At 39.0% G+C, this 25,914-nt stretch overlaps 1 protein-coding gene across 11 annotated transcripts in view; it reads left to right on the top strand.

Annotated features, from left to right (window-relative positions):
- Positions 1-1,439: 1,439 nt before the first annotated feature.
- Positions 1,440-25,914, top strand: part of scml2 (Scm polycomb group protein like 2) — a 28,698-nt gene continuing 4,223 nt past the window's right edge. For 2 of the 11 annotated variants that reach the window (XM_031846386.1, XM_031846379.1), the window contains exons 1-10: positions 1,545-2,273; positions 5,577-5,654; positions 5,915-5,980; positions 7,757-7,827; positions 8,468-8,702; positions 9,689-9,777; positions 10,445-10,688; positions 23,272-23,591; positions 23,915-24,044; positions 24,170-24,376. In XM_031846386.1, the coding sequence (XP_031702246.1) occupies positions 5,633-5,654; positions 5,915-5,980; positions 7,757-7,827; positions 8,468-8,702; positions 9,689-9,777; positions 10,445-10,688; positions 23,272-23,591; positions 23,915-24,044; positions 24,170-24,376 (1,384 nt within the window). In that variant the 5' untranslated portion in view covers positions 1,545-2,273; positions 5,577-5,632. Of the gene's footprint in view, positions 1,522-1,544; positions 2,304-3,112; positions 5,655-5,914; positions 5,981-6,293; positions 6,375-7,756; positions 8,703-9,688; positions 9,778-10,444; positions 10,689-23,271; positions 23,592-23,914; positions 24,045-24,169; positions 24,377-25,914 lie in introns of those variants that run through there. The other 9 variants (XM_031846383.1, XM_031846381.1, XM_031846384.1 and 6 more) reach the window with 9 other exon arrangements.

The following is a 25,914-nucleotide window of genomic DNA, read 5'->3' as shown; positions in this document are numbered from 1 at the left end:
AATTATGAGAAAAATGTTCTTTTCAAAAAGCCTTTTCTTTATACATAATGACCCTTTGAATGCTGTTATGAAATGATTGTATGAATGGGGCATTAGCTTTTTCATGCTGGTTGAGATGGAGCTTACTTTATAGACAGAGCTTTTAGAATTCATCATAAACTAATTAGCATTTGTTGTGAAGGTCAGATAAGAGGACATTTTAAATATAGATAGCATTCATGATTCAATAGGTACAAGTAGCATAAGTAAATACAGTTACGTTTTCACAAGTGGCCTATATGATGGGATAGTGACTCATCATTATGTGTGATGTGTTATTGCAGAAGTGACATCTTGCTTTTAACTCCACATGAGCTCACACAATGTGAAGCATTTGGTCTCAGTCCTCACTGAAGAAAACCTTCCTGAAACATTTCTTATTTTAGAGAAAATGATTTGAATATTTTCGAGATTGTAAAGAAAGTATTTCTCATTTTGTCAGTGACAGTTTCAGGAATGAAAAATACTGTGTGGAAGAGGTTGTTAATCTTAAACCTGCATTCTTTACTTTTGTATCACACTACAGGTTACAGATTAAGACGTTAAAAACAAGCATGTTTAACATAGATCAGATCAACTTTGTTGGTCCCAGGGAAATTAGCCTTATTTTATTTATTATCATGTATCATTTGATATGCAGTTCTCACTGATCAACTGAAAAACAAAACTACAAATGAGCCAGAGTTAGCATAAAAGGAATGTTTTTATCTGATGAAGGATGTATAAAATGGCTAAAAGTACTTTAAAGTAATGTGAGATTGTAAATATACACATATAAAGTAGTTAAAAGTAACTCAACTTTCACCAGCTGCTTAGGCTATGTAAATGTATCAATATGTATAATCTATAAAGTAATATAATCATTATTGAATACTTTTGATACTTAAGTAAAATTTTCTGACAATACAGGAAAAATACAGGACTTTTCTAACAGTAATTTTACACAATGGTGTTAGTACTTTTAAAAGTGTATAAAAGAGGATTACTTCTTTCAGCATTAATAATCAATAAATCCAGCACTAATTTCCCTTAATTGGGCTGGTTCGTTGTAGCCTCTTATTACAAAGACTCAATCCAATATGTTTTGGAAATGGTGTGTCTTTTTCATTTAGTGACTATTTGTTTTCTTCATTAGCAGCCACTTCGCATGAATCTGACAATGCCTGCAGTTGTGTCTCTCCTGAGTCGTTCTCATCACCTTCTCCTGCATAAAAAACAGGAAACAACACAGTCAGTGTTTCTGTTTTCGTTCCCACACCACATGCAGTTTATTAGCACAACCCAACATGAAACAATATCCGTCTCAATAAAACGACGAATTAATAATTCCCCACTCCTCTGTCTGATTTTATTTTTTGTTCAACCTCCAGTGGAAAAACATGAATTACAGCACTGCGTGGTGGACATGCGCGGAGCTGCAGCGAATATGGCGGCTTGCATCAGAAAGTGAGGAATCTCCCATCAAAATACCCGGTTCAAACGGTTGGTATACGGCTCGTGTCTCATTATTAGTCTCGTGTGCTTCCGGTGACGGGTTTCTCTCTAGTTTGCGATCTAAAGCGGCGCTCCTTCCTGCTGTTTGTCCCTGCAGTGGTGGATTTGCAGAGCGTGTTTATACAGTATTCTGCAGGCGGAGAGCTTGGTGCGTACAGTAGCTACATTGACCCCCCCTTCCTCCTCTCTTTCTGTTTACTGAATTCCTACAGAGGGTTACACTGCAGCTATAACAACTCCTTTATGATCCTGCAGCCGCGTGTTATCGCGCCTGTTGATTTAATGTAACGTTAGCGGTGTTTGTTTAGCCCCTATACGATGACCACTGTCCCGCACACAGACTGTGTGACCATAACGCAAATGAAAATGCGTCACGGACTTTTCTTTTCAGATTTCATTTCATCTTTTGCTGATTCAGTGGTTCCCCCTCCCCGCGCCTAAATCCTGCACGCTAAAAAAGAAAGACATTATTTATCAATCAAACAAACACACGTGCGACCTGGTGCCACAGAGGTGTGGTGTAACCTAAATGTCTGCATCAACAGCTGTCTTATTGAAAAATACTCTGTATTGAAAGTTTTTTTTGTTTGTTTTTGTTTAGATAGGCTTGATCTAAGTTTGCACCCTGGAGGTGACGCCCTGCAGCGGCTCACACTCCTCAGCCTCCCGGCAGTAACGTGATCCTTGTACCCTCCTGTCTCCAAATGACCCGCCTGAGAGAGAGAACACCAGGATATGCAGTGAGGACGGGTTTCAGTCTGGTTTTGAAGGTTGATCTCATTGTTGCCTGGTTAAAAAAAACAATATTTCACCTCAAAGATGAGCTACAGCGTAAACTGCACATAGACTCACTTTGTCAACTCTCTTAAGTCTTCATGATTTAAATTAATTGTAAATAGAATATCAAGTAGAGCTTAAACAACTGGCTGGTTAATCAATCAGCAACTATTTTGACGACCGATTATCATTTAAGTTCATCATCAAGCAAAAAATGCTGCTTTGTCAGCATTTGCTGCTTTCCTCTGCTTTATATCATTGTACATTTGGTAATAGTTACATTTTTACTTTAGCCATTTTTAAAGCAATGTCAGATATTACATACTTCCAAGATTATTACTTAATCTTCCAATTATTTTGTCAATTAATCGATTCATATTTTTGTCTATAAAATGTCTTAACAATTTTCCAAAACCTAAAGATATTTAGTTTACAGTCACAAAAAGAAAAGAAATGCAGCAAAAAACTGTGCGAGGCTTGAACCAGCAAATATATGCCATTTAGGTATCTGGTATTATTAATTAACGAACAAAATAGTTGTCAAGTCATTTTTCTGTATTTCAACTAATCAGTTAATCATCTGATTGATCCAGATTTACTGCTTTTCTTTGTCTTATGTGATTGTTTGTGAATATGTTGAGGTTTTGAACTTGTTGATTGTACAAAACAAGGTATTTGGAGACATCTAAAAAAGGAACATTTCTTAAAAAAAAACAATGTTATATATATATATATATATATATATATATATATATATATATATATATATATATATGTTTGGGCTGTTGATGGTACAAGACACGGAATTGGAATCTGTCACTTTGGGCTCTATACTTGCGATGGGCGTTTTTCACAGATTTCTGACATTTAGACTTAATCAATTAATAAATTGATTGTAAAAGTCATTATTAGTTATTTATTTCTTAATGGAATAACTCATTAGTTACAGCCCTCATTCTAACATTCTAACATTATGTCTTTCACATAACTTCAGGTGAAATGTATAAATTGGTGAAGTAACACAATAAATGAACATTGTAAAAAAGTAAAATGCTTCATAATGCAGTATGAATACTTTATTGTTATTCAAATTTAGCATCACTATTACAAAACATCTTTGAGTAAAGTATAAAGTTTCATCCAAATGTTTTCCCACGATAGAGAAAATCTACTATCAGTAACACTTTGACAGAAAGCGTTACCTTTAACATTACACTGATCCCAGATAAGTGAGTGCCTTAGTGGTAAATGGGGGTTGTAAAAATTAAGTGCTTCCTGGTCTGCTGGGCATTTTTTATTTTTTTTGTCTGACCCTCTTGAGCGAGACAGGCAGACCAGTGCAAACACTGAACAGTCGGCAGCTGAGCGGAGAGCAGAGAATCCTTTTCATGTCGGCCAGCAGACGTCCCGCATCCACACGTCTTAATGGCTTTTTATGGCAGCTTGGAATCTTTATGGCTTCTTCCCACTCAATGGGATTCACTGCAGAGACAGAGAGGGGTCTTCAGAGGGAGGCTCAGCCACAATGCTTTGCAGATGCTGAGATTTTCAAGCACATGGCGAAGCAGACAATGTCTGGCTTCTGGACGGATTTTAACCTTTGAATTTCTGGATTTACTTTAGAGTGCATCACGTTTTCTTTGATGCTCTGGTACTGTGGATTATTTTTCTGCTTCAGTTTTGAGCTATCACTATGTGCGGACTTGGCAGGGAGTGGGACCATGCTGGGAGGGTTTGTAAACCTCAATGTTCTGACCAGAACTTCAGCGTAAACAGTGTGGTAACAATTTTATTTGATTAATAATTTGTACAGCACATCAGGAGTAAATGTTAGCTGTGTAGCAAAGCTGCTAACTCGTGGACTTTGAACCTCTTCATTCAAATGTGTATATGGGGTAATTATTTATATATATGATTTATTAATAGGATAAGATGTTCTTATTGAGATTTAATGCATCCTTCATGGCTGTTCTATTTTTGATGTGCAAAGTTGTTGTAAATTATAGAATATCATGTTTATATCCAAGTTGTGAGTATCAGATTAGATATCACAGGAAGGATGACGGTAATGTATTTAGATGGAATATTGGCTTTAAGTTACTTTCACAGCTGGACACTGTGAAATGGTGCATTTTTTGGGGACTATTTTCAGCTGTAGAATGATACACATTTGGTGCTCTAGTGAATATTTAGTGTGTGCGTGTGTGTGTGTGTGTGTGTGTGTGTGCGTGTGCGTGTGTGTGTGTGTGTTAATGCTAATGATAGAACACGTAAATTCAGCAGTGTGGCTCATTGTGTCTTTAATCGTTTGTGAACAACAACGATGGCTTTGGCCATGGATTCATTGTTGGTCTTGGTCTTTTCATTGGATTTGTTGACAGCAAGAAAAATATCACCAGACTTGACCTTTTAAAACAAAACTATATTACCACTGTTTAATATTACTACATAGAGAAAAAGGCAAGGCCTGTTTATTTGTAAAGCACCTTTCAACAACAAGGCAATTCAAAGTGCTTTAAGACTTAAAAATGGGATTAGACAAGATAAGAAACACAAGACAATATCAGAAACACATTATTGAATAGGTTTCAAAAGAGTAACATCAAATAGAAGATATGAATAAGCTAAACTAGAATACGACTAAACAGGAGAATATAAATTACACAATAGTTACAGTGCAATACAAGATATGAATAAATGGTGCTAAATTTACTTTAACGAAATGCTGTGGCAAACTGAAAAGTCTTTAGCTTTGATTTGGAAGAACTGAGAGTTTGAGCAGATCTGGAATTTCTGGGAGTTTTGTCATATGTGTTGGATAAAAACGTATCTGTGTTTAGTTGAGACGAGGGCTGAACAATTTTGAAAAAAACATCTTCCAAAATATAAAAAATTAAGTGACTATACTTTGACTGATATTGCAATTGCAGATTGTATACATTCATTTTAGCCCCAAAACATTCAGTGCTTTATAAACCAACAGTAGTATTTTAAAAAGACGTATTTGGCACAGAAGAAGCTGATGCAAAGCTATAGGGGAAAACACAGAAATACTTAGAAATACTTTTGCATGTAGGTTTATAATCTTAATGGTGATGTGTGTCAAAGATGTGTGTTCGAGTTCTGAATCTAAAGTCCCTGTCCTTCATTTTACTGGCAATGCTGTGAAATATCACATGAAACAACAGTACCCACCATCCCACAGCATACATTACAGTGGGTCTGTGCATTTTGACGTTTTTGGACTGTTTCTGTCTCCTCTCCAGTGTCTGTGTAGGTAACGTTCTGTCTGGCTCCAGCCGCACGTTTCACTTTGGTCATCATGGGCCGAACACCACACAGAGGTAGGCCTCCACAGTGTACTGTCACTGTCGTACTTAAGGCTGATTCTCACATGTACTAATAGGCCTAAACGCCAGTTTGATCATAAAACAAACACAGAAAGATAAAAAAAAAAAAACATAATTAGAATTTTTGGGTGTTCATCTTTTTGTCAGAGCTATTCCAATCACATGTTTTATGCCTTCATTCTCACATTAATTACAGTCTGTATTTCAGTAGCTCCCAGATTCTGATGAGCAGTTCAATCATCTGTGGATTTCAGATCAAAAAGAGGAGAAAGAGAGACAAAGCAGCATCACAGCAGGATCTCCCCTCGACAAATCTAATGGTTGGCATCTCTGATCTCTGGTTTTTCTTCTTCTCTTCATTATTGATCCTTTCATTGAGAGTCAGAATTATTTTTAGTTAATACCTTTTAAAAATAGAATCCAGCTACATCTGTGTCAGTACTTGTATTAACAGTGATCAGCAATCTATGTTGTCTTTTTTTCAGTCATTTCTGGGGTGGGTTAACAAAAGCACTCATAAGATACATTTTCAGAATGTTTTACCAAGTTTTTGATGAGCAGTTCCCCCAGAGATTACCTTCACCTCATTATCATTTAATTGCATATTTCTTCTCAACTTCCTGAACTGTGCAGATTTAGCAGCTGTGGTATAAATAAGCATACACTGGGCATTTCTCTCTCTCGCTGCAATCCATTGAACATCCCAACAATTAGGTCTGCTATGTTTATGATTTACTTTAATACATCTGTGTGTAGTTTTAGTAGTAGCAGTAGTAGCAGTAGTTTGGTTACTGCCCAAGGCCTATATACATTTATGTGCTCGTTAAGAAATAAAAGTTTTTATTGTTTGATTAAGCAATTTTTCAATGCTGTATGTGTCCAGTGTAGTAATTGTTTTTGATATTGATTTATAGTTAGGGTCACATTACATGGAAACTATTGAAAAGAAAAAATCATGAAAACAATGTTATAAAATAGAAGACGTACTAAAATCCAATATTAAGATATGTGCACTATGTGTTGAGCAGTGATTGAATGTAACTAAGTACATCTATTAAAGTACTGTACTTAAATACAAGTTTGACATACTTGTACTTTTACTCCTCTACATTTATTTGACCCTTCTAGTTACTCTCCACTATGAAATAAGATGTATTATGCTGTACAGTAGTATCCACTTATTTATTTAGTAATATACAAAGTATCTGAAACTTCAACATCAACATGCTCTTACATGTATTTGTTAGTGTTAAAAAACGAATAATACAATATTCTATAATAATATAACACTTTGAAAGGAGACATTCTGCCGCATGAGTTATTTTATTTTTGATACATTAAGTATAGTTTGAAGATAGTACTTTTGTACTTTAGTAACATTTTGAATTTAGGACTTTTGCTAAAGTATTTAGTAATTTACTGAAGCATCTTTAGACCGCTATTGCTACTAGGCTACTTCTTCCACCACTGGTGTTCAGTGTAGTAAGCTGGTACAGGTTAGTAGATTGATATATCCTGGTATTGATATGGAGTAACTAAATCCCAATACACTGAAATTAAAAACATTGCCATCGGTTTTTTTTTTTTTAAATGATTAATTATATGTTATAAATAAACAGGGTAATGGAGATGAGCTAACAGATCCAACTGTCAACACCGGTGAAACTGAAGAAGCAGCGAGCGTCAAACTTTAGCGAGCGTCTATCTGTCTAGCGGATTCCCATCAGTAGACCACAGTAGAGACGCATAAAAGAGTTAAAAACTTGAGTATTCGACTTAACTTTAGTCCAAATGAATGCTAATGTTGCTCCGTAAATAACGTTAGTAAGTTAGATGAACTGCTGCAACTATTAGCTAGGAAGTTCTTCATATAAACGTCAAAGCTAACGTTAGCTTAAAGTCAGGTCACTGTTGTATTCAGTTTGTTTCCGCTGCCCTCAAGTGGCCAAAAAGTTATTATTGGTTTAATAAAATAGAAAATCAGACCTTTTATCAAAAATGGTCAATGACATTCCCTCTAAAATGTTTTACGTTGTTTTCTGTTACATGTTTTTACACCGATATTTAATTAATCAGTTGGTTGTTTTTGTTGTTAGAACCATTCAGGTGGGAAGACTATCTGAGACAAACATCCTCCACTGCAGCATCGCCTACTTCATTCAAACAGGTAATGATTATTAAGGTGCTTTTCAGGGTCCCATGTCATTCATTCCCTTTAAATTGTTTCTTTTTCAAATGTTCGTATTTTTGTAATATTGTCAATGTTAGATACAGTCTGCCATGAACCAGAGTCAGGACAAGCATGTCTAATGTTTCGTAAGTAAGGGTTGTTTAGTCAAAGGTGTTGTTTTAAGGATAAGTCTGGTGATATTCTAGTATTTTCTTATTGTCAATAATAACCAAAATCAACAATACATACATTCCAACTAATGTCTGTGGAGATAAAGCCTGATATTCCTCTCTGCCATACAGCTACATTGTTGTCCAAAGACTAAAAACACATCAATGAGCCGTTCTGTTGTTGTGAGTGACATGTTTCATCATTAAGATGAACATTTGGAAGCTTATTTTTATATATATAGTCAAATAAGATGGTGCTGTAAAGCCATGGTGGAAAATAGTCCCAAACAAATGGTCGATTTGCTCCTGTCAGCACCCAGCTTTATTATAAAAAAGATTTGGTCGTTTTTTTTAAGTGAAAGTATATATTTATGACCCATTTTAAAGATTTTTTTGTGGGTCTTCCTGTCATAAGTGTCCTCACATTGCATGATAGTGACTGAATGTCCCTGTGTGTCCCTCTGCAGTCCAGAGTCCCCCCCTCTAATGACTTTAAAGCAGGTATGAAGCTTGAAGCGCGGGACCCTCGCAACTCAAACTCTGTGTGCATTGCAACGGTGATGGGCATGATGGGTACTCGTCTCCGCCTGCGCCTGGATGGAAGTGACAACACCAACGACTTCTGGAGACTGGTCGACTCATTAGACATCCAACCAATAGGAACCTGCGAGAGGAACGGAGACATGCTGCAGCCACCACTGGGTGAGTTGACAGATATTTGTCTATTTTTACATGACATTTGTTTGAGAGTTGAAATATGTAAATAATTGTCTCAAACTAATTTGTTATTCATAATGTGATAGATATGTAGTGGGTTAACAAGGACCACACTTTCTGGGACTGTCTTTAAGCATTTTGTTGCAACACATCAGACATGGTAATACCCAAACCTCCCTGCAATTGTAGAAAGACAAAGAAGTCACAAGGTCTCTCTTGTATAAAAGCTTTCTGTGCCTTCCAGGGAAAAGACCAGAATGAGAAGAAAAAGTAAAACTCACTGAAGTGCAATAAAACAAGCACTAAACTTCCTGTTAAGACACAGAACATTCTCCTCTTGTAGATACTGTAAGTGCACAAGTTCTGCATTAAAATATATTTCCTCTCAAATACACTAACACTTGAGGAAGCCGACAGTGAATTAAAGATATAATATTGTAATGACATCATTTGAACCTTAAAGCCCCCGACACACTCAAACCCACTCACTCAATTTTCACTGATGAGATCTCTTTTCAGGACTGTGTGGGTGTGTAGAGACTGACCTTTTTGACATGTCACGGTAGGTAAAGCACCGGTGTGAATAACTAAAATAAATGATGGCTGAATTCCATTTAGCTGCTTCAATTTCAGCGTCCTGGTATTGTTGGCTCACTGTCGCACTGTCGCAATGTCATGGCTGGGACAACTTAAACCGTTATCATATAATTGGTGAATGGGCATCATGTCATTCTCAGGATGGTGAGGCCTTATTTCTGAGTGGAGCTTGTCCAGATCTTTGATCGTTCTCCCAGTTTGGAGAAACAGCTGACCATTTAGCTTTGTAAGAAAAAATGCAAAGCAAATACCAAACAAATCGAGTCACACGGATGCAAAACTCATATGTAAATCCAGTATTGACATAAGAAAGTCCTGCTCATTGACAACACCAACCTCTGTCTGCAATTTAATAAATCTGGCCTTGTGTTTAGGTTTCAGGATGAATGCTTCGTCGTGGCCTATGTTCCTCCTAAGAACGCTGAGTGGAGCAGAGATGGCCCCTGCCTCTGCTTTTAAAAAGGTAACGACGACGAGACGAAATAGTAATATTACAGTACTTTCCGTTTTGCTGTAGCTGATCAACCTTTGAAGTTGTCAGAATGAATTGACAGATCTGTTGTCAGGTTTCTCCTCGTTTCATGAGAAAAAGAGTGACAGAGACAGTATTAAGTGGGGCCTGTTTTTCCAGGTGTCCTAATCCTCTCACAGTCAATGTTAAGAACTCCAGCTATTAAATGATTAAAACAGTGCAACAAAACCCCCACATAATCTCAACCATTTAAACCTACTAATAAAAGCAGATTGTTGTCTATACGCTTGGGATCATAATTGATACAAATATAAATCTTGACTTAACAACATGTAATGGTAGTTTTCTACTTTTTCTACTGTTTCTATTGCAGTAATCAGCACAGACACAAGGGGGAGCCATTCATATGCCATTTACACTGGATCAGACACAGCAGCATGCCAGTCAATACATACAGTATAGTTTTTATTACTGCACAATGTGGAGAAAGCAGGGTTTTGTTTCAACAAAATATGATTAAAGTTGTGTATATTCATTAGTAAGCATCTTCAAAGACTTGCAAGATACAAGCAATTCTGTGATTGTACAGTGTTAATTTGCTTGATTATGTATACGTTTGTGTGTGTGTGTGTGTGGTTGTGTGTGTGTGTATGTTCAGGAACCAGCCAGCCCAGCAAAAAACTACTTCCAGCCTGGTATGAAGCTGGAAGCGGTGGACAGAAAGAACCCTTACCTGATTTGTCCCGCCACAGTTGGAGAGGTCAGAGGTCAGGAGATTTTCGTCATGTTTGACGGCTGGCGAGGCGCCTTTGACTATTGGTGCCCCTTCGACTCCAGAGACATCTTCCCCGTCGGCTGGTGTGCCCTGACAAAACACAGCTTGCAGCCGCCTGGAAATTTCTGTGAGTGCTGCTTTGATTGTTATGTTTTATTGTCGTGTAGTGTGTACAATGTGCCATCTGTAAATTGTGAATTTCATATATTTTGTGCAATGTTGTGCCTCAATAACAATACATGAATGAATTTTCAGTGATACCACAGATTTCCATTATAAAGTAGATCATATGATTACATTTTGGATCACCATGATCATATATTTGCAAACCTAATCAATTGTCAAATGAGCTAATATAATTATTTTAATATACCGTGAGGATGAGAAAAGGACATTACTTCTCAAGTGCTCATTGACTGAGACTGAGGATCATATAAGATTCAGAATATGGTTGTTTAATCCCACAGATGGCTTTAAAGTTATCATCCTAACAGTCAGAAGATGCTTATGTAGGACAATCAGTCAATCGTAAGCTAATTTATCACAATGACTTATTTGGTGGTCTTGTTTTGAGGGTGGACAGGTGTTTTATCAGAGATCTTTAAATTACATTATGTAATTCTCACCACTAGAGGGCAGCAGAGCATAAATTCAGATGCGTCTGCCTCCTCATTACATGCTGAGAACATAGTTGAGCCAACTCTTTAATGCAGTGGTTTTCAACAATGTACCCCCATTGAAATATTTTACCAGCCAAGTACCCCCTGACCAGCGCAAAACATTTTGTGTTTGTTGCTGCAGTTATCAGTTTACGTCAGCTAACGATTGCATTGAAGAAAGTAAAACTGAATCGCACTTAAATTCAAATTGTTATTGTATTAATTATAGCATCCTTATTGTAATTTCAGGAATTATGCATGACTAAAAGCTGTTTAATCAACATTTTTTTAAATAATTATAATAATAATACTAACTTTATTTATATAGCACCTTTAAAAACAAAGTTTACAAAGTGCTTTGACAGCAACTATAGGCAATAATAACAACAACAGAAAGCTCAACACTGAGACCCGACAAAGCACGACAACCAAGGTAAGAGTTGAACCCAGATAAATCAGTACAATAGATGAAACGGAAATAAAACAGTCAATACAATAAAAATAAATTAAGAAATAAATAAAATAATTTTGTAAAACAGTTTTGTGAATTCAACAAATAAAACAGTAAAGCGACGACATCACATGACAGCCAGTCTGTAAAAATATGCCAGAAGGGCCCCACCTGAGGATCTAAGGCTGCGAGCTGGCTCATAAGGGGTCAACACTTCCTCTATATGTTTTTGGGCCAGACCCATACGTGCTTTAAAAGTGATCAGTCAAATTTTAAAATCAATTCTAAAACGAACAGGGAGCCAGTGAAGAGCAACCAGGATTGGGGTGATGTGATGTCGTCTGTTAAAACCAGTGAGAAGCTGCTGAGCTAGTTGTTCTGAGCTAGTTGGAGGCGAGAGAGTGACTTTTGGTTTGTTTTTGGCCAGAGAGCAGGGAGTTACAGTAATCGAGTCTTGAAAAGAATGAAATCTACCGTACCCGCCCTGCGGCACTCCAAAAGTACCCCTAGGTGTTAATGCACCCCCATGTGAGAAGCGCTGCTGTAACGGACAGCTCAGCATACCTGTAGCGTTGACTTCAGCTGTTGGTTGTTCGGTGCGCTCACTTCATCATCCCCGGTACTGGGTGTCATATTTCTCGGCCAATATCAAGACAGGGAGGCCTTGTTCAGAGCTTGTTGAGTCTGTCGTTGTCCTTAAAATGGGTTGAGTTTAATACTTGACATCACAATGTGTCTCAAACAGTCGATCATAATTTGCTTCCCTGCTAGCATTTGACTAAATATGTGGCAAATTGTGACCAGTGGTGGAGGAATTACTCAGATCTGTCAATGAAGTCAAGGAAGCAATACCTGTGTAAAAATACTCAATACAAGTAAAAATCCTGCAATCAAAATGACGCTGACATAAATAAGTACAGGCATGAGTAAGTGACCTATTTCAGTGTACGACATATTGTTGAATTATAATTACTGATTCAGTTGATGTGTCTGCTAAACATAAAAGTTAGTCTTATTAGGCAGAAAACGGCAATGTGATGAGCAGAATAGGGAGCTAATTATTGCTATAAAATTAAATAGTGAAATCAAGTTGCTAAAAATGATGTAAGAGATTGAGATCGATCATTGTAATCAATAACGTCAGATGTTTCTGAAATCTTACAAAGAAGGAACATGTTTTGGTTGATTTCATGGATGTATTTCTAGGTGCATTAATTGATAGCAATTATTAAAAGTAATTATATAGTATCATGAAATAACGGTGTATAATGGGCGGTGTAATTGTCTAGTAAAGTGTTAGTTCCTTTATCATCGTAACAGGATAAATACTTGAAGATGCTGCCATTGTGTGACATCTTGTAGGCACTGGTTTCCACTGAAACAAGTTTTTAAAGGAAGAACCAAGTCAGTTGTGGAATGTTGAGGTCAGATTTTCATTTGTGAATCTCCTCTGTATGTTTTGTTTTCCTCTGTCTGTTTTGGTTTGAGTTGGTTGTCCTTGTTGGTGGGGTTGTGACCCGCAGCTCTCACCTCCACACTGAGGCTGCAGAGTTCTCTGAAGATTCAGCGAGTCTGCTGGAATAGATTCCAGTTTCTGGCCTGTCTCTCGTATTACTCCACTCCTTTACATAACCACAGGCAGTTTTTAAACGTGTGATTGTTTGGGCTGTTTTTAGCTCCGTTTTGCCTTTTTGAAAGATTTTGAAAGATGTGGCAAGGCAGCTTGGCAGTTGGAGCAAACCGGCAATCACTGATTTTCCCGCAGAGGCACAGATTTAGTCATGTATGTCCAGAAACAACACATTTCAGGCTCTGAATAGAGTTGTGTTTGCACATGTCATTTAATTGAACCTAAAACAGCCTCTGTTTTGTGACCTTCTGTAGAACTATGTGGTTGTTGGGAAAACAGTCTGTCTAGATAAGGAGGAAAGTATCAACAAAAATGTAAAAATTGTATCTAATCATAGATTTATGTTTTCATGTCAGCTCTTATTAATCTTAGGCGTTGCATCTTTATGCTTTTTTGCAGCTTATAGACAGGTTGTAACTGTAATTGTTATAAGTGAAAAACAGCTTGAAAGCTCAGATGCTTGTCTGATTCTATAAAAATCATATTAAAAGAATAAAATCAATATTTTTTTTAATATCTTAAATTCTCATTTAGGTTGGAAAGCTGTTTTGCAAGGCAGACCTGGCCAGGATGCAGGATAAAAGGTTGCAGAGAACACAATAAAAACAATACTAAACACAGATAACAATACTGAAAATACATAAAATAGACAGAAAAAATACAACATTTTGGAGTAAAATTAGCAAACAGGTGATGAAATCACTTTAAAACAAATGCTACACAATAATAAGACGAGCTGGAGCTGCCGTCACCCTAAATGACCTGGTGAGGCTGTAACCTCTCAGTTTATTCCCATGTATACTATCTTGATTAATATTTGTTTAGAACACATTTGCAGGGGTTTTTCTCTGCTATCGCCGTTTCAGTTCGCTGTGACATTTTGCAAGAAATATATGCTGTCAACTTTTTAAATGCTTGTAAAATATCTGGTTTAAAAATATTTTAAAGTGCTTCTCTAAATAACCATTTCAAGATTTATCAAATGTGCACATTTGTCCCCTTCAGATAATCCTTCTGTTTCTTTTTTTATATGCTCCTAATTTTTCCATAGACGCCAGGCAAAACATTCCCTCTATGTGTCTGGCAAATTACAGCTTTGGTTGATAATATGAGTGTGAATGCAGTACTGAACTATTAATTATCAACCAGGGTATAATTATACGGTAATTACGCTCAGCGGTTACAGGAGTATACCAAGATGTGATTTGCACTAATGCTTAGGCTTAATGTTCAAAGTTTGGCTCTTTATATATATACAGTATATATATATATTTAGATGTTTGATATCCATCAAAATCACTTTGAGAAATGTCTCAGTGAACATCAACCATCCTCATGTTTGCTTTTACGTTACATTAGCTCCCATCGAGCAACTTCCTCCCCTTTACCCTGTTGTTGGTGTCCTCTGGTCAGGAAACATGGGGCTTTGAATAACCCAGACCAACAACCATTCTTGATTCATGGGAAGTGTGTGTTCCTGTGTGTGTGTGTGTGTTTGTTTGTGTTTCCTCCACTTTGTTGATTGATGGCAGCAGTTACGTGTTCTCAGTCCTCGGGGCAGTGAGGCAGTCAGGTTTATGTATCGATACACCAGAGAGACATTGATGTCTGCTTCCGATGTCGGTCCATACAAGACTGCCTGGCTACAAAATACTAATCCATGTGTGTAAAGGGAGCTGTCATGATGTGACGTCCCCATATCCGCCTCTAGAGCTCACCAGGGGCCAGTTTCACCAAGATATTTTAGATTAGTCTGTAGTGTTAGGCAAGGCTCAATTTTACTCTCAGATTAGTCTAGATGACTATTTCATGAGAATAAATACTGACTTATTTTAAACCTAAGCTTATCTTGGTTACCTAAATCTCTAACTAAATCTACCTAAATGCAGGGAGCTATAAGAAAGACTATTTAGAGAGCTCAGTAGGCTGTTTTTAGAAACTAACCTGAATCTTACCGATGAGTAAACAGAAGCGCTGCGTCCTGTCACGTTAAGAAGCCACAGCAGCTCAGCTCTGCTGCAGGTCTGCACTGCACTGAGAGTTTCTATGACTGGAAGGTGTTAGTACTGTTACAGTCTTTTTCAAAAAGACAACATTTTTCTGCTGGAGAGAACGAAGCCAAGCGGTTTGATGCGGTTTCTCAGGTTTTTTTAGTTTGAAAAAAAGTCTTGACTTACTCAGAATTTTTGGCAAATTAGTTGTATTTAAGTCCAGAACTATAGAGCTTTGTGCAGCAGATGAATTAATACGTCTATCTAATGTTTGACCAGTAGTTTGATTTGAGCCACATAGTCAAAGTCTATCTTTGTGAAGCCAGCCTCTGCTCTTTGCTTACAGAGAGACTTACTTATAGTAGACAGATTTACTCTTTGCTTGTGTAGGTGAAGTTTGTAGGTAAATAGAAAGAAACCCCACCAGGCAGCCGTGCATTTTATACCTGGGCCTTCACTGCTGTCCTGCAGCTGAAACACCTCATTATGACGCCACAGCTACGGTTATTATTTGTTTCATGTAAAAATGAAGCTCAACACCTATAAATACACTAACTGCAGAGTGCAGATACACGAATACGCCGAGAGTGCGTCTCCTCTCTGCTCTGACTGCAGCTGGGACTGCTGCGCGAGGCTGCTGTGAGAGTAGCCGCCTGTGAGTGCTTTGGGGCGGCTCACGGCAGCACCCGCTGCTCGTTGACGACAGTGCAGAACGTACGTGCTTTCACGTCAGAGTCAAAACAACACCAGAAAAAGTCGCTAGATTTGTCGCTAGTAGCTTTTGATGAAAAAAGTCGCCAAGAGGGTTCATAAAGTCGCCAGATTTAGCGAGAAAGTCGCCAAGTTGGCAACACTGGCACCGACTACATGTGTCCCCAGTGCAACATTGGACGTAACAATGGTTCCTATCACATATAAAACCAAACAAAAATCCATCTTCATAAAAACAATTTGTACAAATAATAATATATAAACAGAAGTCCTTCTCGATTCATGGACGCCAGTGAAGACAGTCGAGCCTCCCCAGTTGTATTTCTTGAATACGTTTGAATGCGTTTGAGGGCTGAAAATGTCCGCTCGACAGAGGCAGCAGATATTGGGATTGTCACCGCCCAACATGTCACGTTAGCCCACTGACCAATCACGTATGGCTAGGCCAGCTAACAGGCTCTGACATGTCAAAGAATACGCCCAACATGTTAAACTAAAGATCTGATTGGTTGAAGACTATGACGATCAACAATATCGTCCCCATTCACTTAAACTACAAAGGGATGCGCTTGTGAGTCTGCAGGCCTTGGGCCTCTCTTCTTACCTAGAGACACAGAGATGAAATCTGATTGGATAAAAGCTCTACTTAAAACAAGCTGCACTGGAAGCAGAGCAACTGATGAAGACAGGAGCTGTGCAGTGAGAAAATAAGATAATGGGAAAATGTGATTCTGTCTTGGCCAGCAGAGAAGGCCTTGCTGGCTCTGACGGCCCACCACTGCCAGCAGGATAATGTTAATCACCAGACAGCTATGTTTGTATGGGAGTAAGTGAATAAGTAGGGCTTAGTTGAGGCGTTAATGAGCTGATAATTAGCCGCACATGTGAGAGACTCTGTAATTACTATTAAATTTATAAATTTCTAATTAGCTTTCATCAAAATTGACCCTGCGACACATTTTTCTAAGAAGTAATAGAGGATTGGATGTGTAAATTATTTTCCCTTTTATGTACAGGCCATCACGCAAAAATAGTTTTTTTTTAATACATTTTTTTACATTTTGTGTGATTTGCCTTTGTCTATGTTGATATTAAACTGGGTCAGAATGCAGAATGGTGCTTTCTGAATAATGCATAGAATAACAAAGCATCTCTGTATTTTAGCAGATACAGACACATGACAGTTGTTTTTACTATTTAAGGCAAAATAATATCTTATCTTTATGTTCTATATTTGGGCAATAATGAACTTGTAGACATGCAATTTAATTTACTAAATACTTGATTCATGTAGACAGAAACAAAGTGGTAAATGAGGATTTTTTTTTTTTTACACAATTTACTCAGGTATTAGTAATAGAAAAACAAAAAAAATATCAGTGCATTCTTTTAGTGTAACTTTCTAGCTCTTCTTTTATTTTTGAAATCATCAACCATCAGTGTGATTTGGATCTCACAGACTTAACAAAGCCAATTCTCGGTTGGTGTCCTGACAAGAGTAGACTTGAAGATACATTTCGAATGCAAGCAAAGTCAAATAAATATATATCTGTAAGCCATATCTAATTAAGAAGCATCATGCTGTACACACAGATAGCAAAATAGTTTCATTCTTGAAAACGTTAGAGCTAGTTTGTCAGATGAAGAACTTTTCGACTGAAGGGACTTTTCCCATGCAGGCTTCCTCTGACTGCTCCGCTCCACATTGTTCCAGAGCCTGGGTGATATCCGACTGGGCAACTGTTTCCTGGAGCTGGACCTGGCCGTCTTTCATCAGGGAATGTCTGAATAGTCTAGGGTTACACTCCTTCTGGGCTGAGAGACTGTGCGTGTGTGTGTGTGTGTGTGTGTGTGTGTGTGCGTGTGTGTGTGTGTGTGTGTGTGTGTGTGTGTGTGTGTGTGTGTGCATGTTGAGGGAAAGCTTGCTGATGTGTGCACCAACTCCAGGAGTTTGCCCCTTTTCACCCGTTTCAATCAGGACTCTTCTGATCTAGTCTAACCTTTTACCCCCCCCATCCCCCATCCGCTCTTGGAGCCCCACCGTGAACCCCTCTCCCCCATCATCTCTGCCTCCCCCGGGGGCTTGCTGAGAAGCAGGTGACTGATGTAGACTGTCGATATGGCCTACAGATAACATGAATAAAGGGCTCAACTCACCCCCCCCCCCCCCCCCCCCCCCCCCCCCCCCACACCCACCCACTCTTCTTTCCCTCACTCTACCCCTCCCTAGCCCCTATGCAAATTAAATACCCCCCTCCTCCTGCTCATTCATTGGGAGGGAAGCTTTGCAGCGGCTTCAACCAGCAGAAGCAGAAGCCGCAGCGTGGGCTTTGTTGTGGACTACTGCCGGGAGAAAAGAGAGGGGAGACTCACGGAGAGACCTGAGAAAGCGACTGATAGAGAGACAGAAAATAGACAATGAAGTGCAGATGAGGAGAGTATTTTAGAGGAAGTTAGGAAGAGGAAAAAATTAGTCAGAGAGAGGAAACGCCAAAGAGAGAGTTTCTTCTAAGAGAGAACAAGGAAGCAACTGTACTGAGGGAGTAGTATTGTTACGGACATTACTACTACTCTCACTGCCGCTACCTCCACTGCTATTACCACTACTACTGCGGCTGCTGCGACTACAAAAGCCACAACTGTAGCAGTGAAGTTCTGCATTGTTGGAGGGGATTTCCTGGTGAGTTTGATTTGTCTACCAAGTCGTTTCTGTCTACTTTTTTACTAAAATGAAAGAGCGAAACTTCTTGTGAGGCTTACAGTTTACATTACCGTTACTTATCTCTCCCTGGATTGTGTTTTAAAGGATGTGTTAGGATTAGATCTACTAGTTGCAGTATACTGAAGTGATGTGCAGGCACATTTAAGTAGCAAAAACATGTTTTTTTTATGAGACAATATTTTGTGTTGAAGTATTTCTGTTCCTTTTTATGCATTATATGATTTTATTTCCACTTAAACTTCCCTAGAATGTAACAAATCAATATCAATGAATACTGCACACATTGAAAGTCATTCAGTCAAATCAGGAAGTTGTAGTTGTGTCTTGGAAATCATTTCTTGTTGAGATTTGATAATTCTGTCCTCGAATAGCTAATAGAAAAGAGTATTTACTTAAAATAACTCATACTTGCCTTTGTGCTTGTGTCTTGGTAAAACATTAAAAAAGGGAAGTGAAAGCTTAAATCTGCTGTTCAGATGAAAGTTGCACGTCATCTCACATGTGTAGCAGTTTCCTACCCTGGTGTTAATGATTAAAGCTACAGTTTGACACTGTTTTCTTTGTTTGGCACGGAGACCTTTTAGAATGCCTTGCATTCGCTCACATTTATTGTAAGAGACTAGTGGCTTTTGCTATTCAGAGAGATTCAAAGTCTGCAGACCTAACAGTATTTTTGGCTCCAATTATGTTTGGAGCTCCATGTGTTTTTGATCATACGTTTTGTAGTGTGCGTGTGTAAAGCATCAGGAATTAGTTAGCAAAAGGCTCATGCAAGGATTAGTGCATATCTGTTTTCAGTACACTAACTCTTTGCACTCTTATTTTTTAGGACGTGAACTTAAACGATCAGCTCAGAAGTCATCATCCATACAAGTCTCGGTAGAACATGAGTGATATTTTTGTTGTTTGTGTGCCACGCCGAAGAGTTTGTGCAGGAAAACATTGTTTTTTTTAACTTTTTGACATGAAGCTATTTAAGTTAGTTCCCTCTCTCTGCAGTCTGCACACAGTCACACACACAAACCTGAATCTGCACTTCATGAGATTCATACGGCGTCAGAATCACTGTGTGTGTGTGGCTGACTGGACTGTTTCGTCGGGGGTGTAGGGGGTGGTTGTAATTAGATGAGAGGCAACTCTGTGGAGCCCCTCCCCCCACCCCCAGACAGCGGACACACTTCTCAGCGACCCCGTTCTCATGCGTGCATGTACACTCACACACACGCACGTTTCCTCGAGCTGTAGCTTACACGGGTCAACGGGTCGAGTTGGAATTATATAGTCATGATCAGTACCATATGTCTGTTTTGTTGTACCGTTTCCATGCTCGGGATGCCAATTGTTTTTTAAACTATTTTTTCGGACCAATAATTCTAATTATTTTCTTTTTTGTCATTTTTCAGCAGCTTTAGATTTGTATAATATAATACACTTGTTTACATGAATGGTTTTGCATATTTTAGCCATGCTACGAATCACATTTGACATCACATCTAACCATTATGCAAACCATACTGCTGTTTTACAAATTTAGATGCGTCTTTTCTACCACATCTGGCAGAAATTGGTTACTGTTGATTTTCATTTAGTACAGATATGAATGGAAAACAATGGTTGCCTGCATATAGAGCTGAGCTGTTAATTAATTTATTAGTCAATTGAAAACATTTGCATAATTGTCTAATTCTACCAAAATATACATTTGCTGGTCCCATTCTTAAATGTGAAGATTTGCTACTTTTCTCTGTGTTATATCATTTCAAATGGAATATTTCAGTTTTTTGACAGTGGGTCAAATAAGGAGTTAAGGAGCTGACATTAAATGGACCCGTACTTTAACCCTTTTCATACAAGCAGCCTTCCAGTTTTGGCTCAGGTATTTAGTCTGTGCAGCCAAACACGTTTCCATAGATAACAGATATGTCACAATGTATTTTGGGGAAATAGTGTATAAAATGATGCAAAACATTTAGAATATATCCATTTGATGAAATGGTGCCGCCATACAAAACACAGAGGCTTAGGTTTGAGTATTTATCTCAGTGTAAATATCACTTCCCCTCTTCGCTGAGGCGCTTGAACAAGCGGATACAGAATATATATGATTCTGTCAGCCACTGTGGAATGAAGTGCATTTATAAGCCGATTTTCTTTAAAGTTGCAGTAAAAAATGCAGAGGTGATTAGACTTTTACAAAAAAAAGTGATAATAAACTAAACGGAAGAGTGTGACAGTAATCGGCAGTGTGGAAATGGCACATGTTGCTTTGGTGTCTGTCACATAATGTGAATGGATTATTTCCTTTTTACAACAGGGAAAGATCAGAGGAAGTCCCCCCCCCCAACTCAGATTTCCCATGGTGAATTAAAACCGGCTGATACTGATTGGTACCCTGCAAACAAATTTTGATCTGCCTTTGTGGGGCTTATGGCTTCTAGCTCGGTGTGAATAAGCGTGCCGCTGCGTGCACTGCAGGTTAGTGTTTCTGTTCCTCTTTGAGCACGCTTTGTGTGACCCCTCCTGGTGAGCGAGTGAGACCTCACCCTCTGAAACAAAACACTACTCTATTCTGTGCCCACTTTCTCTCATTTCCCAATTAAGCAGCTTTCAGGGTGCCCCGGCCGGCCCCTCAGAGAATACTGTAAACCTTCCATAGTCTCTCCATATCGCGTCAGTCAAGCAGGCTCTAATGAAAGCCTCGGCCCCATGAGAGCCTCCACATGCACTCTCAGGCCCCTGCTCTAACCAAGCAATATGTTGGTATTGAAATAGGAGATGGTTATCTTTCTCCCTCTCTCTCTCTCTCATTTGCGCTCTTCTTTTTTCAAACATGATGATTATGTGATCATATCACAGAGTCACGTGGGGTGGTGGTGCCACTGCTTTTTTTCCTTTTCTGACTATAGTCTGCCTTTTCTGACTTTATTGTCACTTTCTTTCCATTTCAAAACCTAAGCTGATTGGCATTTTGTAATAATATTTCTTTCTTGAGAAATTGGAGGGTTTCTGTGATCCATGAAGCGCCTTCAAGCAGGTTGCTTTGTTTTCATTTATTTGGATAGTGGACAGTAGGAGGAGGAGGGATTGCATGCAGCAAAGCTAGACTTGAACCTGGGACATTATGATGACATGATTGGCGCACCAAAACCCCAAGACCACCAGGATGCTGGATTGTAACAGCAGTGGAGTCTGATTGATATACCAGCCAGGCTTAATATTATCAGCCAATTGAAGGTTATCGCTGATACAGTACCCAGAAAAGTAATTATCCACCATTGGAAGCTTGTAAAATTTGACAGTTTCAATGCAAAAATATGCCACAGTCAGCACAAAGAACTTCTAGGGACTTTAAAGCTCACATACGTATACAAACCCTTGTTTGGTTCAACCAAAGCAGCTATTTAAAAACACTCACATACTGTATGTTAGTTGTTTAAATTTATGAATAAGCCAGTATGGTATTTCTAATAATCCATTTCTAATATTTTCCCTCTAAATCTGTTAATATACACTCCAGTATCAGTGTCTGTGTGCAGATCAGCTGATGAGTAATAACAAATGTTAGTACAGTTAGTACAGTGCCATGTTTTGAAAAACATTTGAAAAATGTTGACATGATTCGCATTACAAAAAGCTTACTGTAGCGCACTGAAATATGTCAATTCATATTTCTTGCTAATTTACTATCAGTGTGTCTATGTAAAATAATTTGCTTTAAATATGTGTTTAAGTTCATTCATATTTGTTTTACTTCAGTAGTTATGCTTGCTAACTGTAAAGGGAAGAGGGTTGGTGTACTGACCCTTCAGAAGAAAGCACTGTCGCTTTAAGAGAGTTTTGAGAGAACGTGATGTATGCAGGCTGAAGGCAAAATGTGCTTGTGCTTAACCGTGGGGTTTGTAAATAAAAGTTGCAAAACGAAGATGGATGTGTTGTTGGACGGTTCATTTTAAGGGTGCAACATTACCAGTAGCTTAACTACTCCATAGCACTGATTTACTCGCACCATAGTCTTCTTCATTTCATGTTTATTGTAGCCCACTATAGTTTACCATAGTTTTTTGTATGTTTTATTGGCTGCATTATACCGTTATACTCATCCCCCCCAATCATCTAGCTCACAATTCTTTAATAACCAAATTCAAAACATTCTTACGAAGATATAATGTTATATGTTTGTGTTAAAAAACTAGCATTAGCTGATATATTGTCATCAGATTTTTGAACTTCCAATAGACTGGCCTCTAATACGTATCTAGTGCCTTATATTAAAAAGATTTAAAATCGAATCACTATTTTTGTTGTGTTGCTGGAAGCAGACGGCTTGAGGAATCGTCCCGCAGGCGGGTCTCTGGGGGTTTGTGACTTTTGACTCTGATTTCATTGTAAGGAGGGGCTAAATACAAAGGACCTGCCAATCTCAGAGGACTCTGAAAAATCAAAACAAATCTCCTCTGCAGGTCATTTTTAGTGCAATGCAATTTAACATGTGCATCACACAAAGAATAACAATATCTTTCTCCCTCTCATATCCCATTTTATCCAGTTACCCTCCCTAGTGCGCTCCTTGCTCCCGTTTCTTCCACCTCAGCCTCCCTCACGGCACGTCGCTCCTCTTCCAACTCCTTCTCCTCCTCCATGCAGACCTCATACCGACTGCCCAACCCCTTGCCACCCCTGCCTGTGCGCAAGGGTGTCCGAGGTCGTCGTCCCAAATCCCAGACCATCGCTTTGTTGAAGGCGGCGGCCGAGGCTGCGGCGGCAGCAGCATCAAATGGAGCGTCACAGAGCCCTGTCAGAACAAGCTCTGAGGCTCAACTGGCCCCCAGACCACACAAGAAGAGAGGGCCCAAGCCTAAGCTTAAGGTGAGATGTCACAAGAGTTGTAATCTGTTATAGTGCGGTCCAGTGACCCTGTCATTTTATGTTTATATGCATTATGGCAGAATTTTGGCAGATTTTGATAAAGAGGAGACAAGGTCAGAGGTGGAGCGTTTAAGGGAGGGAGGAGTTTGAGGATGTTTACTCACCATAAATGAGGAGAGCAGCTTTGCTTTAGTAGCTGCTTTATGTGCCGTTCACATGGAGCAGTGAAAGAGTTAAAATACACCTTTAACAAATCATTAACTAACAGCCTTTGTAGGCTACAGAGAGTTAATGGGAGCGGGTTTGTTTGTTGTTTGCTCCAGAAGAAGCCCCAGGTGGTGCAATCTCTGGTGGCACCAGCAGTCACAGTTCCACCTCCAGAGACCAGACTGAGCTCCGGACACGTCCCAGCAGACAACAACCAGAGCAACGGCTCAAATGTGGTTTGCACAGGTAAATATGACAACAGATACAACTGACTCTCTGTGGGTCGATTCTAGTTGGATTTCAACAGTCAACAGAAACAATCCAACAATGTTTAGGTTGTTCATGTTTTCCGTCTCTTTGTGTCATTCCAGTGTGTGTCTATGTAAACAAGCACGGTGACTATGGCCCGCGCCTTGACAGAAAGCTAGTGCAGCAGCTCCCGGACCACTTCGGTCCAGCTCCAGTCAACGCAGTGCTTCAGCAGGCTGTCCAGGCCTGCGTGGACTGTACCTACCAGCCCTCCGTGATGCTGTCGTTCCTACAGAGCCAGTCCCACACAGGAGGAGAGGTCATCAGAGGTAAATACAGTGAACACCACAGGGTGTTCCTTCTGAAAGAAACGGACAGCAAACAAGGTGCTCGTTTTGTCCGACTAAAAACTCACATGTAGTTGATATGAAATTATATAAAACACATAAAAGAAGTAAATCCTCATGTTTAAGAAGTAAATCAGGAAATGTTGGGCATTTTGCTTAAAAAATTGAAATGAGCTTGTTAATCAACATATTGTTTCAAAACTACTACAGTGGAAGTTGGACCACATAAATACATACTGTTAGAGGAATAATGCAGCATTTTGCTTATTTGCTTTCTTGTCAAGAGTTGTACAGTAGCTTGGTTTAGCATAACATTTTTAAAGATTATTTCTTGGGCCTTTTATGCCTTTATTTGACACCCACAGTGGAAAGAGACCAGAATAGTGGGGACAGAGAGTAAGTGAATGTAAGGAAGCAAATGGTCCAGCCAGCTGAGAATCAAACCTGGGACTCTCTGCTCAGAGCATATGCAGCCATGTGGTATGCACCGTAAGAAGGGATGTCAGTTTTGCTTTTGATTGCCCGACAATACATTTTAGGTAATCTTTAAGTAAAAAACACAAAAGGATGTGAAAGAGGAGCTTTTATTTTATTCCGGCGCTCCATTGACTCAATGAAAAAAAAAAAAAGCGAAATTGATTAACATGAGTGCCCATGTTAAATACACATATCAACTGTAAATACACCTGCACAACTGGTCAAAGATGTTTTCTGTGGTTAACTGTTGACGTAGCCCTAACCACTCGGTTATCAGGTCGCCACTATATCTTGTGTCTTCATTCTTTACAAAAATCTAAGTTTTGAAATGATAATTCGCCATATTACAATGGAGTATGTGGTGGACTATTTCTTGGCCATGAGCAGTAACATCCTGAAGTCTGCTGGTTGCCAAGAAATAGTCATAATTTGTCATTTAAAATATTTTTTTCATACAGATAATCAATTGAGATAGTGTGCTAATTAGCTTTAGAGGTGCTGGTTGGCAGATTTTGTTTCCTTTAGACAGAGCTAAACAGGCTAGATGTTTCCACCAGTTTCCAAGTATTTATGCTAAGCTAACTATCTGCTGGCAGCAGAGTCAATCTTCTTATCTAACTCTTGGCAAGAAAGCAAACATTGCACTGTTCCTTTAAAATTCACTTGTTGAAAAGCAGTGCTAGATAAATTCTAATTTATACAGCCTGGATAGGCAATCAGCCAGGTGAAATTGGTTTAAGCACACACTCATGGGTCATGTGTGTGTGTGTGTGTGTGTGTGTGTGTGTGTGTGTGTGTATGACAGGGGAAAGAGAGGAGGAATAAAAGACAGTGCCTGTGGCAGCAGCTGATGTGAGCACTGTGTCTGTAATCAGAAATGACATGTGCGTCTAACCTGGTTTGGGATGCTGGGATTGGGTCTCCCTTGGGGGGCCGGATTGGGAAGGCTGTGGGTGAGGTTGGGTGTGGAGGGGGGTTTTAATTTGTGGATTTGTGCAGGCTTGGCTTGGGTATTTGGGGGGGGGGGGGGGGGGGGGGGGGGG

This window comes from Anarrhichthys ocellatus, unplaced genomic scaffold (assembly GCF_004355925.1).
Source record: "Anarrhichthys ocellatus isolate YVR2014 unplaced genomic scaffold, GSC_Weel_1.0 scaffold6, whole genome shotgun sequence".
NCBI classification, from domain to species: Eukaryota; Metazoa; Chordata; class Actinopteri; order Perciformes; family Anarhichadidae; genus Anarrhichthys; species Anarrhichthys ocellatus.
This window is presented reverse-complemented; position numbering and strand designations above follow the sequence as displayed.